The sequence below is a fragment of the Guillardia theta genome (assembly GCF_000315625.1).
Source record: "Guillardia theta CCMP2712 unplaced genomic scaffold GUITHscaffold_53, whole genome shotgun sequence".
Taxonomy (NCBI): Eukaryota; class Cryptophyceae; order Pyrenomonadales; family Geminigeraceae; genus Guillardia; species Guillardia theta.
In genome coordinates, this window is record NW_005434621.1 from 367,165 (window position 1) to 381,401 (window position 14,237).

The 14,237-nt window shown below is 52.6% G+C and overlaps 5 protein-coding genes across 5 annotated transcripts; 1 reads left to right on the forward strand and 4 right to left on the reverse strand.

The window, feature by feature from the left end:
- Window positions 1–584: 584 nt before the first annotated feature.
- Window positions 585–923, reverse strand: GUITHDRAFT_111656 (hypothetical protein; the record flags this gene model as incomplete). Its single annotated transcript, XM_005829301.1, has 1 exon — window positions 585–923. One exon carries the CDS (start codon window positions 921–923, stop codon window positions 585–587), a length of 339 nt encoding a protein of 112 aa, XP_005829358.1.
- A 2,062-nt stretch (window positions 924–2,985) lies between these two features.
- On the reverse strand, window positions 2,986–3,723 carry GUITHDRAFT_153600 (hypothetical protein; the record flags this gene model as incomplete). Its single annotated transcript, XM_005829302.1, has 5 exons — window positions 2,986–3,202; window positions 3,257–3,323; window positions 3,383–3,438; window positions 3,497–3,606; window positions 3,661–3,723. The coding sequence occupies 5 exons, from the start codon at window positions 3,718–3,720 to the stop codon at window positions 3,178–3,180; spliced, it is 318 nt and encodes a 105-aa protein (XP_005829359.1). The 3' UTR covers window positions 2,986–3,177.
- Window positions 3,724–5,494: 1,771 nt separating this feature from the next.
- On the reverse strand, window positions 5,495–9,280 carry GUITHDRAFT_164163 (hypothetical protein; the record flags this gene model as incomplete). Its single annotated transcript, XM_005829303.1, has 12 exons — window positions 5,495–5,602; window positions 5,845–5,943; window positions 6,187–6,245; window positions 6,329–6,402; window positions 6,584–6,733; window positions 6,918–6,970; window positions 7,246–7,305; window positions 7,420–7,467; window positions 7,662–7,707; window positions 7,756–7,806; window positions 7,930–8,046; window positions 8,202–9,280. 12 exons carry the CDS (start codon window positions 9,278–9,280, stop codon window positions 5,549–5,551), a joined length of 1,890 nt encoding a protein of 629 aa, XP_005829360.1. The 3' UTR covers window positions 5,495–5,548.
- A 1,285-nt stretch (window positions 9,281–10,565) lies between these two features.
- On the forward strand, window positions 10,566–11,091 carry GUITHDRAFT_73962 (hypothetical protein; the record flags this gene model as incomplete). Its single annotated transcript, XM_005829304.1, has 2 exons — window positions 10,566–10,910; window positions 10,963–11,091. 2 exons carry the CDS (start codon window positions 10,566–10,568, stop codon window positions 11,089–11,091), a joined length of 474 nt encoding a protein of 157 aa, XP_005829361.1.
- Window positions 11,092–11,209: 118 nt separating this feature from the next.
- On the reverse strand, window positions 11,210–12,783 carry GUITHDRAFT_141326 (hypothetical protein; the record flags this gene model as incomplete). The annotated part of the gene is made up of 7 exons (XM_005829305.1): window positions 11,210–11,294; window positions 11,344–11,437; window positions 11,486–11,590; window positions 11,645–11,726; window positions 11,804–12,256; window positions 12,319–12,405; window positions 12,754–12,783. The coding sequence occupies 7 exons, from the start codon at window positions 12,781–12,783 to the stop codon at window positions 11,210–11,212; spliced, it is 936 nt and encodes a 311-aa protein (XP_005829362.1).
- Window positions 12,784–14,237: the final 1,454 nt, after the last annotated feature.

Sequence of the window (14,237 nt, forward strand, 5' to 3'; positions counted from 1 at the left end):
ACATGAGCTGCCGATAGTGGAGACGATTGCCATAGTTTCTTCTCCATTGAAATTTTTCTCCATGGCGCTCATGTTGCCGTCTCTGCCGCTTCCGAACTGCCTCAGTGTGCAGTCTAGGCACTTTCTCGCTAGTGCCCTTGAAAGTCATCCTTTCTTCCTCCCTCCCTACCCTTCAATACATAATCTCTCAGCGCTGGATCCGTGGTTGTTACTCCTCCATCAGCTCACTGAGGATCAGGTATGACGAGTCGATTTAAGGCTTCTTTCAGCTTCATACCATGTAACTTGCTCAATCGATACACGAGTGAGGGAACATCTTGATTTTCTACTCTACAAACTATCTATCCTTCTGACTATCACTGAATGCATATTCGTTGAGACAATGCTCATTTACCAATCCACAGCAAACAAGCTTGACCTTCTTCAGGAAACAGAGGCAGGGCCCCAAATCTATCTCATCGACATGGGAGAACTCGATTGCACCCATTTCACTCGAGCAATCAGATTTTCATGATACAGAGTTGTATTTACAAGTCCAAAGAGGTGTGGAAAAACCGATGTTAAAATGACTCAAGACTACATGACTAAGAGCAAGTGTCTGTGGACGTCCTGGGAGTCAACACGAAGATCATAACGACGAAGATGACGTTAATAACGAACATGCTTGCTACTATCCAGCAGTAAACATCATTGAGTTTCGTCTGCACAGTGTCGTTGCCTTCTTTGGCGGTGACCTCTTCCTTGCGACATGCCACGGCGGGTTTTGCTGCCGAGTCGAAGAACATGAGGTTGTGCTCAGAGGATACCAGTCCCAATCTCTTTGCGAATTCTTGATGTCTTTCTTTCTCTCTGAAGCTTCTCTGCCCCTCCTTGGAGTATTTCAACAATTTCACCGCTGAGTTCACTTCCATAAAATCCACCATCCTTGTCAAAGGCGAACAAATCGATTGAGCCGACAGACCGGAAACGATACGATAAGAATCTTACTTTTCAATAGTAGCCTTCAAACTAGAAGAAGATTCTGCGAGCAGAACTCAACACTGTAATTGCTGCGAAAAAAAATCCTTGGAACCCTTCTGTGAAACCGGGAAAGCTGATGAGAACGAATTGAAAGGAGGGAAGACCAATCGAGGGGTCGAAACGTTAGGAATGCGGAGGAGAGGTGGGAAGTACGAGTGAAGGGATCGAGGAACGCGTGTTCAGATACCAATCGCTGCGACTCAGGGAACCAAAGGGTCGAAGGGCAGCCAAGGAGCAAATCGAGGACGGCTGTGTTGGAGGAGCAAGAGGAGCGTTTCACGAGATGAGGGGTGAGAGGGTAGGGTCAAGGGGTAATATCAAAAATGGGGGTAGTGATGGGTAATTTGTGGGGTGCAATTGAACGATTTTCGGTAAAACCTAGTGGAGGGTGGGTGCATTTCAGATGCAGGCCTCCTTGTGATCTCTCATCTTTACTACGAAAATCAGCGTATCTTACGTCAGCGTGTCATTCTATGTCTGTGTTTAAGTCTCGAAAATAATTCTTTTCGAGCTGTATCGTGTGACAAACGTATATGAGGACCCCTCCATTTGACTAAACAAACCCACCCCATTTAATTTTGACCCCTTCTATTGTGTTTTAGTTTTATGCAACGTGACATGAGCGTGACCGATGCTCTGCATCGTGACAACTCCGTGACAGTAACTTAAACTACAGAGTCGTTAGATGTTGACGAATACCGTACTACCAAGTGCTGTAACGATTGTGGTTCTGAGCTCGATGTGCTTCGACGGATTGAAAATACAGGGAAAGAACCAGACGAGACCTGTAGGTTGAAAACAAGGAAAAGTGAAGTACGAGGATTGAAATTTTGCAGATCATCGAGGTAATGTCAAGTTTTGTATACTCCTGTAATTCACCTTTTCATCTAACTGTTATCGTGACAGCTGTAAAGGAAAGCCGATCAAATCCAGGGACTTGAATGCTGCACTGAATATACTCACTTGTTTCAATGTGTTTCCTGAAAGACCGAATCACCTACGTCGCCCCTGAGGTGAATTCAATGATTGTTGTCGCCCCCTCCCTACCCAGACTGCGTCCCTCGGGACTCGATGCCTAATTCCCTGCCTGCCTGCCTGCCCGGTGCCTGCCTCCATTATGATCCGATGTTTACGACATGTGATCATTGAAGTGACTGACTGGCATCATTTGGTAGGATTCATGTAAGGCTCCAACAACATCCGAAGACAATTTGGCAAAAAAAAACAACTGCCGTTGTATGACGGAGAGTCGCGGCTCTCAATCATACGACGGCAGTTCTGTGCGAAAACTTAGTTCGTCGTTCAGAAGGGTATTCACATATTCCGTCACATCATGAGGGAGAGTACCCGTGGTAGATAGATTCGTGGCGTTTATCTATTAAACTACCCACCTAGGCTCTCCTAGGAGAATGAGGGGGTACTGCTCGGGAACAGACACAAAAAGATCATCCCACCCCAATAATCCCTATGACTACCCTACCCTTTCCCACATAAAATTGCAGTCACGGGACGCCGGGGGCTGGATGATTGACGTGTGCCGGGCCCGGCGTGGCCCGGGGCGGCACGCCGGCGGCGGGCCCGGCGGCCCAGACACTGTTCACGGTAGGCTTCACGGTCCGTTGGTCGGATCAGGGCCCGGCAGTGTGTGACCGTGACGCCGGCGGCCTGTGCGACAGTGTCAGGGTCAAGCCTCCTCGACTCTCCTGATTGTCCTCGTACTGATTTTTAACTTAACTTTGAGTAAAGAAGACTCTGTCACTGAAGTTCGCGGACGTGCGGCCCGGCCGCTGGCGCCATCACACTGGCTGTGGCGAACTTCGGAACGGTCCGTCGCCGGCTAGTCCACCGTAACTCTGAGGCGGCGGCGCCGCGCGCCGCGCCGCCGGCGCCGCCGCTGGCCCGGCCCCGGCTCAGTGCCTCGGACGGTGACTGCCAAGTTTCGCGGCCCCGAGCTGTTCACATGAATGACGATTGCTGGAGTTTTATTGGATTCGACCACTGTACGGTAGGGAAGGGTTGCAAAGGCTTGGATTGAGGCTTTCCGTCGATGCTCCAGGATGGTACGGTCGGTGGGATAACTGACCGCCTGCCGCCGTCATTGCGTCACGTTGAATGATTTTATCCGATCAGCTGAAACGCGCAAATGAAATTCCAGCCTCAGTGTTCAGATTCAGCTTGGTGCCTGCAGTAGAGGAGCAGTCAGCATCGGATGCAATTCATAAACAAACCCCATTACTTCTGGCGGTTCGCGGCATTGGCTTTCAATGCTCCTGCACCTCCGGTGAACATAGGTTGCTGGATGGCTGTTGTTGCAAATGCAAGTCACAAGCTTGTAAATACGAGATATTCTTGTCCCATGCACCTTCAAAGTAAGCTTGTGCAAACTCTTTGCAGTTGTCCTTATGATTCACTCCTTCTCTGCGTGAAGGCTGCAAGTCAACGGGGATTGAGCCAGAAGAGAACGGAGCTATCAAACCTCCTATAGCATTCTCGGAGGAGATGCCTGAGGTGTCTTGCATTCATAATCTTGAGCCATGCATCCTTTGCCTTCTTCTCGCGAATGTTTGCTGGGGCAAGAACATCATTCTGTAAGCAACGTAAGTTTCATCCATGCTGTAGTGCCAAACCAAAAGAGCAGACCTCGGACCCAATGGGAAAATCAAAGTTGGCAGCTCCGATCGGATCGAAGGCTTTAGGCATTCTGTGATATCAATGCAATGGATCAGGAATCGTGCGCAGAGAGGGTGAGCATGATAAAAGAAAATGAAGAAATATAGGAATATTATTGAAGGCGTCGGGAACTCTTGTGCAATCACTGTCGGTTCCGATGTACCCAACATTCATCATACAGAAAGTGTAAAATGAGAAAGTATTCCGTATGATTCGAAAAGTTTCAATACAACTATGTACAAAACATCCTCGGTGTCCGGATATCAACACTGGGATGTTTAGCGTAAGAGGAAACATTGCTCAACACTTGAAGGAGCACTGGTTTGTCTGATCTAGCTCAATACTGGTATCTGATCTTATAAGACATGTCTCTCCATTCAATTCTTGATTATGTCTCAGTGCCAACAAGTTGTTGCCAGGTCTACGTACTGGTTCAGTCTCAGCTCTCAATGATAGTTTGCCCCTTTGGGATGTTGCCATAAATTCATTTCATCTACATTACATGAGGAAATCATTTTCCATCATCTTTCTCTCATGTGAATGTAAAATCTCCATAGATCTGTTAGCGTCTCGCCTGATGTGTCCATTGCTCACCGAACAAAGGAAAACGAATTCCAGTTCAATCTCCTCATCAATCCCCTCTTCACTCCTCTCCTCATCCCTCCCCCTCCCCTCTTCTGGCCCTTCACCCTTTCTGTCTCTTCCCCCTCTTCCACACTCCTCCACCATCTCCCTCTCTGCTTTCTTGTCTCTGCCTTCCCCTCCCTTTGCCTCGCCTACTTCCGCCATTTCGTTACTACGACAGAGGCGACGCTATACAAATCTGTGTGAGACTTTTTATTTTGCTACTGATTCCCTTCCACGTTTACAAAGTTGTACTGTTATTTATAAAATATCTACATATTCAATACAATTTGTATCATATATGTATACAACACTGCTTTTAAAACTGCCGCTGCATCCTAGAAAACTGCCCCGGCCCACTGCCAGTTCACGGTTCGGGCCCGAACCCGGGCCACCGCCGGCCCAGTTCGGAACTGTCGGCCCGGCCGGCCCGGCCCCGGATGATGTCCGAAGTTCGACGTTCCCAATCAAATCATGAGTCAGTTTGGGCTCCCTGATGTAGCATATTGATCCCACTGTCTTATGTAACATTGCCACCTGTGTCTGTCTATAAGATCCCCATCTATTCTTTTGTATCAGTAGTGACAACAATCCCATCTATGTACATTCTCCTCCTCTTCCAACCTTCCTCCTCTCCTCGATCACCTTGCTCCTCCTCTCATTCCATCCTAGAAGTGCAGGTAACCGTCTTGCCTCTCCTCCTCTCCCTCCCCTTGCACCTCTCCCTCCCCTCCTCCTCCTCGTGGTACTCCTCCTCGTCATCGTCATCGTCTCCGTCCTCCTCTCCTCATCACTCCTGCGCTTCTCGCACATGTTGCTCGTGCTTTGTCCTTGCTACGTGCTCCAGTGAGCTGGCTGACTCGTTGTCTCAGCTTGGAGGCAGGAAGCGTCATCATCAGCTCCCCCTTGAGCGTCGACACCGACAACAGCAGCTCGCGATCCAGAGCAAGTCCTATCCGCAGCTACTGGGAGTCCGGCATGGCTGGGGAACAGCTGGAGGTAGTTGTGTCGTGCTGGGGGTGCTCTGCTGAACTCATGGCAGGATCGACTTGTGAGAGCAGCACGATGATACACCCTCCCGTAGTCCGCGGGATGCGGGGGGGGTGCCAGTGGAGGAGGAGAGGAGGAGGAGGAGTAGGGGCTATGTAAGATGAATACAAGGAAGGACATGAGAAGCGAGGGCAGAGAATGAAAATGTTTTTACACGGGGTTGTAGGGAGAACGTCTTTGCTGTTCACATGGTCGCGACGTGAACCTTGTCGCATTTCACCGGGGAGATCAAGATTACCTGCAGGAGGGCAGAGTGAGTAGAGCCATGCGGGGGGACGATGAAGGAGGAAGGAAGGAGGGGGAGGGAGATGAAGTTGGAAGTGAGGGAGCGGCAGAGGATCAAAGGCACAGGAAAGGGAGGGGGAGGCGAGTAGAAGCAAACGAGGTCAGGAGGAACAAGGGGAGTGAGAAGGAGGAAGATCGATATAAGATGGCTGAGAGCATGCAGAAAGATAATAGAGGACGATTTCTCGATCTCACAGTAGTTGTCTTGCAGACAGACGCGTCCGACGCGCATTCAACGTTACACAGTGCTTGTCCTGCCTCCGTGGGATTCACAACATTCACTCCTGCGTGCACCTGACCCATGCTGTCAGCTCCTCCTCCTCCTCCTCCTCCTCCTCCTACACCACCACCACCTCCTCCTCCCCCCCTCCCCTCTTCCTCCTCCTCCTCCTCCTCCTCCTCCTTCTCCTCCTAAACTTCCTCCTCAACCTCTTACTCCCCCTTTCCCTCCTCCTCGGACCCCTCCTCCTGTTGTCACTACTCTCGACTGCTTCCTGCTCCCTCCCTCTCCCCCTTCTCTGCTTCTATGGGAACTACCTCTTGTGCAAGGATACGAGCACAGGATGCCTCTCCAGATGGACAGGGCGCGATGTAACCTGAAACGGACAAGTTGAGGACAGAGCAGGAGGGGCAGGAGGAGCAGGAGGGGCAGGAGGGGCAGAGCAGGTGGTTGTTTCACCTCTCTTCCAACTCAGCTGCTCAGCGTTCACGACGACACATCCGTCCGTTCCTCTACCGATGGGCTTGACAAGCCTGAGAAAGGGAGAGAAAGGTCAAGGCAACTGCTGACCCAATTTCCCTCTTCCTCCCTCCCTACCCTGCCCCCTTCGCTTTCCTTCCTCTCTACTCCCTCTTCATGCTCCGCCTCTCCTCGTAGTCCTCGTCCTCGTCCTCGTCCTCGTCCTCGTCCTCCTGCTTCTCTTCCTCTACTTACACATGCCCAGCCCCGTGCTTCCATGCCTCATCCGTGGAGTCGCCTGGTGGTGGATCAGGTGGAACGACGGCTGAGGTCAGCCAACCTGTGCTGAACCAGTAGTCCTCATAGCCCCAATTGCAGATGCTGATGGTGGTGGGAGAGAGTTTGCTGCGAGAACATTCAGCGAAGGAGAAGGGGAGCGGAGGGGAGAGGAAGGGACAGAAGAGGCGTGGGTTGGGGAGAAGAGAGGAGAGGAGAGGAGAGGAGAGGAGAATCGGGCGTTAGGACGGCAAAGTAGAGGTAAGGTAGAGGAGACAGGAGAACGCAAGAACAAGGTAAGATCAAGATCTACCGTGTGCTCGATCCTGGTCCAGGTTTCCACTTGGTAGGGTAGGGGAAGACAACCTGAGAGGAGAAGAGCGTGACAAGCAGAAGGGAGAGGGAGAAGGAGGAAGGAGTAGAAGCACAAGGGAGAGAGAGATGGAGGAAGGAGTAGAAGCACAAGGGAGAGGGAGAGGGAGGAAGGAGTAGAAGCAGGAGGGAGAGGGAGAGGGAGGAAGGAGTAGAAGCAGGAGGGAGAGGGAGAGGGAGGAAGGAGTAGAAGCAGCATGAAAGTGTAGGAAGGTGAGCAGCAGAAGGCAAGTGGAAGGAGGAGAAGACTGTGAGACAGCGATGTCTACCTTCGCCATGCTGTCGTAGGGCGCAGGAAACTCGACGAGGTCCACTGCGCTGGGAAGAACCTGAAATGAAAGAATGAAAGAATGAAAGAAGGTGGACAGACATGGAGGAGGATGAAGATGATGTGGAGTAGGAGGAGCAGGAGCAGGAGCAGGAGAGCAGCTGAGTCTCTTGACCTGAACGTACGCGCAGTGCGCCGGGGCGATGTAGACAGCAGTGGTGGTCTAGGATGCATGGGGTAAGGAGAATGAAGGCACAGGAAGAACAGCCTCGTGCTGCAGCCATTCCAGGATGCCACTTTCTTCTCTCCCCTCTCCCTCCCTCCTCTCCCCCTTCCTCGTCTCCTGCCTCCTCTCTCCTCTCCTCCTCCTCTCTCTCCTCCATCCTCTCCCTTCACAGCGCATTCCCCGTCTTCTACCTTGCATTCAGCCTTGGAAGCCGTACAGACGACGGTGCAGACGGCGCTGGAGGGGGGAAAGTCAGAGGAGGAAACGATGACGACGACCTCATACCTTCCTTGACCCGACGAGACAACAGAAATGCCGGCAGTGACGGCCTTTGCGCTGCAAGAAACGTCAAGGTGAGCTGATGCGATGGAGAGGAGGGAAGCGCTGAATGGAGGAGGAGAAGAGGAGGAGAAAGGGAGAGAGGAGGAGGAGGAGAGGAGGAGGGCGAGGAGAGGTTACCTGTTGAGGAAACAAGATCGAGTCTCGCAAGGGGCAACGGCGCCTCTCTCCCAGCAGACTTCATCCTTGCATGCTTGATCGAGAGGAATCGACATACATGCCTCCCCAACCCCCACACTGCAAGCCAGTCAACTTCCTCCCTCCCACTCCACCTTCGCCCTCCCCTCCTTGCCCTCCCTCTCCATCTCCCCTGCTTCCCTCCTGCCTCCATCCAGCTCCCTGCCTCCTGCCTCCTGCCTCCTGCCTCCTGCCTCCTGCCTCCTCCGCAGCACCTTGGCACAGCCACTTTCTCGGATCCTTTCTTCCCGCCCTTGTAGAAGTATGTTCTGTCCGCGTAGTTGCACAACGTTATCGACATCCTGTCTGCTCGCTTCGGGTACGGGAACAGAATTTGCACGCCATGGCGCGCCGGCTTCCTCTCCCCCCCCATCCCCTGCGCCATGCTCCCTCCACTCCCCATCCTGTCCGAGAGGCCCGAGCGGCTGCTGCTAGCACGAATCCCTTCCTTTCTCTTGCACGTCAAGTACCAGGCCTGCACGATGGGCCCGAGTCTGAGGGGGTAGAAGTATCCTCCGTCCTTGGTGTTGGAGATGCTGGAGACTCCAGGCCCGCTCGACACGCACTGCTTGTTCCCTTCGTTGAAGAACCGCAGCGCGTCCATGTCCTTCACCTGACAGTGCTTCCCGTCTGCCATGATCCCATCCCCTACCGCGCAGGTCGTCCTGCACGTCTTGTAGAACTTCCCGACCTGCCTCGCGTTTGCTGGCGCGTACACGAACTGCTGGACGAGGGAGCGAGAGGCTCCCTCCTCTGCCTTGGAGATGAACCCGCTGCCCTCGCTCGAGCTCGAGCACGACTGGCCGTATCCTGCCAGCCACATCCTCGCTGCCGGGTAGCGTACTATACACATCTGAAGCTGAGAGTGGTACGCGTCCTCCTGCGCCGCACACATGGGCGTGCAGCTCTTGTAGACTTCCCTCACCTCAGCTGCTCTGTTGTAGGGGTAGAAGAACTTCCCCGTGCTGTCATGGTGCCGCTGCAACACCGAAATGCCGGGAAGGTCGGCGGCGCAAGTAGACCAGCCCTGCCCTCGGAGAAAGGAGAGGGCCCAAGGGTTCGCAACCTGGCACATCTTGGTCGAGGGGTTCAGGATGTCTGTGGTGTCTGCACATCGAGCCGTAGGAGGAAGAGAGTAGCTGCTCAGGCTCCCGCCTCCCATCCACGCCATACCAAGGACGATGACGATGGCTGCTCCTATCAGGATGGTTGTGGCTGTGCTTCGTGTGGACGAGCGGAAGGAGCTCAAGGCCCTTTCCAGGAGAGAAGATGCGCGAGACCAGAAGCTTCCCATCGTCAGTCGAAGTTGCACACAGCTAGTTGATCATACGTCTTGTACAGGGCAGAATAAGATTCCTGCAGCAAAGGGTCATGTTGTTTCAGGTGGAGATGAATGGATTCTTCATGAAGAAGTAAGATGTGTATCTCCACTAAGTCATCACTCTTTCCTCTTGTTCTGATCGCTGTCGATAGTTCACATACTCTCACTCCTCCTCCTCGTTCTCATCCCGATCCGGATCCCACCTCAGTTTATCGCCTGCATCCTCCTTCAGAACCATCCATCATCCTACTCGCATTGATCTTCGACACCTCCCTCTTCCTCTCTCCTTCTCCCTCTGGCTCTGCTTCTCCTTCTCCTTCTCCTTCTCCCCTCCCTTCTCCCCTCCCCTCCCCTCCTCCTCTTCCTCCTTCCCGGCATTCTTTCGCTCCATGCTGACGACGACATCACGAATGCCCCGGGGTGGGTCCTGAAAAGAGGGTACTGCAAAGATGGTGGTACCAAATTACCGGATTTGATTAATGAACTTCGACTAAGAATGAGGGGTACCATTTCGAATCAGTGGGTAGTGGTATTTCACGGACGGGTAGGGGTTTGTCATGGGAACGAGAGAACTCCGGAACGATCGGAACGATCATTCCGGTCGGACTGACAAGCAGGAGAGAGGGAGAGGGGGCAGGGACAGGGACAGAGACGAAGACGAAGACGAAGACGAAGACGAAGACGAAGACGAAGACGAAGACGAAGACAGAGAGAAAGAGAGCGGGTAGATGGAGGGAGGCAGGATGGAGGGAGAAAGACAGGATTCATGGAGGGAGACATGATACAGGATGACAGAGAGGGAGAAAACTTAGAGCATAGGTGATCCCATCAAGGTGCAGAGGCGAACAAGTGAAAATTCCTCTGTTTGTGTTTGAAGAGCGATCCTCTACACTGTTTGCCTCCTAAGAGCGATCTCTACTACTCGACGACAATCCACTGATGATGATGAACTTTCCTAGTGATGAGTTTTCCAAGGTTGAGGAACTCGAAGCTCCTCCGGCTTCAGCTCCCCTTCTTCAGCTACCTCGGTCCGTCCTGGCCCCTTGCCCTGCCATGCACCCATGACGCTCTTCGCAGCCTTTCAAGGGAGCACAGCTACCGCCTTCAGGGCGGCATTCGCCCGACCTCCTCCCTCCTCCGCCGTCCAGATGAGTACAAGGTGAGAGAACTCGGACATGTGGGTCATCGAGCTAGTGCCAGGGCGAGTTTGTCTCCTGCTGTCCTCTGACGTGCCTCCAGTCAAGGCAAGGACGGCCTTATGTTCGGGCGGTTCTTCATACCCGAAGACCATATCTTTTATCGGTCGCCGTCCGGCCTGTCCGCCGCATTCGTGAACCTCCGGCCGATCGTCCCCGGGCATGTGCTGGTGGTACCGCAGCGGGTAGTCGACAGGGAGAAGGAGCTGGATGAGGAGGAGTCCCTGGACTTGTGGAAGACAGTGCGAGAAGTGGGTCATAGGGTGGAGGAGGAGTACAAGGCCTCAGCGCTGAACATCGCTGTGCAAGACGGGAAGGCTGCCGGGCAGTCTGTCCCTCATGTTCACTTTCACATCCTGCCGAGGGCGGTCGGGGACTTCGAGAGGAACGACGACGTGTACGACAAGGTTCGGCGAGGTTGCAGGGATATCCTTGCATGTAGTGTGACATGATGTGCAGATCGAGGAGTTTGATGCTCGTCCAACGAAGCTGCACGTGCCGGAAGATTCAGAGCGGAAGGACAGGACGTTCGAGGAGATGAAGGAGGAGGCAGGGAGGCTGAGGAGGTTGTTTGCGGTGAATACATAAAATGAAATGATTATGCTATTGAAAGATCTCGTCCATCAATCAAAACACACTCATCTTAATGGAGAATAAAGTATGCTGTTGAGGTCAGTCCTTGTTCTATATTTACAGAGCTGCAGGCCTAGATAAGTCGCAGATCCCTCTCGATCGAGGACATCTGGACCCGATCGCTCGTGTCTGCATCTACATTGTACGATCTCATTCCCCTGCTCCAACAAGTCAACATGCATCAACATCAGCGCCAAATCTCTCCACCTGTTATCCTTTTCCACCTTCTCCTGACCCTGGGAGTCGCTGGACTTCCCGTCCTTGGGGTACTGGTCATACACACCAATGTCTCCCGCCATGGCTGCACAATCATCAGCGTCTCATCCAGCCTGCAAGCACGCGGCGGCACCTCTTTCTATCGATCCCTTGGGAAGAAGGTTGTATAGAAGAACTATGGCTGACCCCACCAACACTATGAAGATGGCGCCGTAGTACGCCCATCGGTCTGCGTCCGCTGTCGCCACCAACATCAGGTCAGCTGCCGTCTACTCCGACTCTCCGCGCGCACCTGAATCGACCGCGTGCGCCTCCCGGTCCCCCCCGACGTCATCAAGCCCGTTCTCCAACCTTGTGATCGGCGGCACGGAAACCTGTCCCCCTTCTGAAGTTGCGACGTACTTCATGCGTACACGTCAGCAAAGCTGCGCTCACAGCAAACGCTTCTCACCTCGCCATCCCCAGCATGCACCTTCCTGATGGCTTCAGCAAAGTGCTGGTTGGGTGTAGAGGAGGATTGAGGAGCTTCAGCAAGACCCATCATGGGGTACATGGAGGGCTGAACGTTCCTGAGCGAAACCACACGGTCCTGTCCTCGATACTTGAGGACCGGTCTAGCTTGCTGAGAAACTTTCGAGCTTCTCGCAAGAGACTGAGTCCTTGGCCTGGATCCAACAGTGATGTAGGAATCGTCTGTGTGAATCATTCCTCCTGGATGTGACGCTGCGAGAGCGACTGCCGCCTTTCCGGACAACAGCCGCTGCTTCCCCCTTACGGCTAGAGACTGAGTCTTCAACGCCTTCTCGGCCTGAGTGCCCTGCATCTCCTGCATCTCCTCTTCGGAATATTCATCAGGGGGGCTTGCGGGAGTTTGGTAAGGTGAAGAAACGCCAAGGTCCGCTTCCTGCAGAGACTTCAGAACAATCCCCTCCCATGCTGTCAAGGTTCTCAAAGACTATATTTCACCTCTCCTGCCATCCATGGTGGTTTTTGAGTCATGAAGACCGAAGTCACCACGAGCACCAGCCCGAATACGGCTAGGGCCGTGAAGAACTGCAATACGAGTCATAGAAGCCAACAGACTCCAATTATTTGGAAGATATTCTAAGCTTGCAGCCTTGTGCAAATGACCGCACATGTTGCTATCAATCGCACTTCCCTAGTCCTTTTCTTTGATACATCAAACCTATGCTGCTCATTCCTTCCAATTTATTTGCGACAACCTTTACCTCTTCTACGTTCACTTGTATCTGCTTTCTTTCCATTGCAATCTTCTCCTTGCTTCCTCACTCCCTCTCCTCGTTCCCTCTCCTCCTCTCCTCCTCTCCTCTCCCTCCCACTCTCTCCCACACTCCTCCTCTCCTCCTCTTCTCTCTCCCTCTCTCCTCCTCCTCCTCTCACCTCCGCCTGCGTCGGTTCCTTGAACGCCATGACGAAGAGCCAGCCCAGACGTTACACCGCAACGGATTTAAACGTTATTTCCGTTACAAATTTTTAGTGCCTAGCAGCCGATTGTGATTGACCAGCACCCGGCCAAGATAGCAGCAGCTAGCGGGGGGGATGGCGGGGGCGAAAGGACGGGGGGCGACGCGATGCCGTGCCCGAGGGCGTCCGAGAGGGAGGAAGAAGACGAGCGAGAGAGGAGAAGAGCTGGAAAGCTGTGTGGAAGCGTCGGGTCAGGAGGGAGAAGATGAAGACTCTCAGGATTTTCTCAAGACAGGAAGCAAATGGATTGGAAAGCGGGTAAGCTTACTTGGCAATGCGAACGATGCCGGGGTTTCCTGAAATCTTGAATGAGTCTGAGAGGATGATTGAGACCTGTTCTCTGTTGTTCTTATCTGGCGATTCTTCGTCGTGAATGAGGTTGTTCAGGTCAGAAGGATGATCCTGGACGACGATGGCAAAGAGATCGGCTACGGAAAGGGCGTGGTGAGAGATGAAACATCAACGTCTGGATTTCTCATTTCTAACTATCATTTCATCTTCAAGGTCTTATCCTGGTTACCAGCGTCCATTTCTGATTTCTACAGCGAGGTTGCCCTTGTTTTTGTATGTCCAAACTATGCCTTAACACTTTATTAAGGCTACTGGAGAACCGGCTCCTTTGTTTCGTATTCGCTTTGACGAAGTGTCGATCAACGATATTCGGTGAAACATCCTGCAAGTTTTAGATCACGCAATGTGATTGTGCTCCGAAAACAGACGCCCTTCCTCAGAAATGGGATATGAAGACTTGGAGGAGTTCGAGGTTAGACAAACCTTTCGATGCTTTACAAGATCTCAGAAGTGTGACTTCATCTTGTCTTCGTTGCGTGAGCAGGTGGAGCTTGCAGTGAAGCAATACAATGAGATCAAGGATCCCTTCTCTTGGTATGAATGTCGCAAGGAGAACGAAACGCCTCAGCAGATAGCGAAGGTACCGGTGTGGTTTTTGGTCGATCGTTTGCAAACTTTCCCCCCAGATATTCGGCATTAATGTAGATGCTCTTGTCAATGTCAACAAGAGATATTACCCTGCGCTTCTCCGAAACTCGAAACTGAAAGACCGGACGTGAGTTTTCCATCACATCGAGATTCGACGTTAACACAAAGTGCAGGTGGTTGCTGATTCCACCACTTCATAGCTATCGGGGCAGGAGGAAGCCGAACTCTGTTGGGGCTGAGAGAGATCAGGAACAAACTGAAGCAGAAAGCACAGGAGGAGACTTTGGAGGGGAGGAGAAGGGGAGAGATTTCAATTCGGCTCAGTACGACAAGGAATTCCTGCGGAGAACGAGGAACAGCGATAAGAATGCTCTTCACTTTGGGAAGGAGAACACGCTTCTAGACCAAAAGAGCGAAAATGATCAATATAAGTCATCTTGTGAGAACGTTGGCAGGAGAAA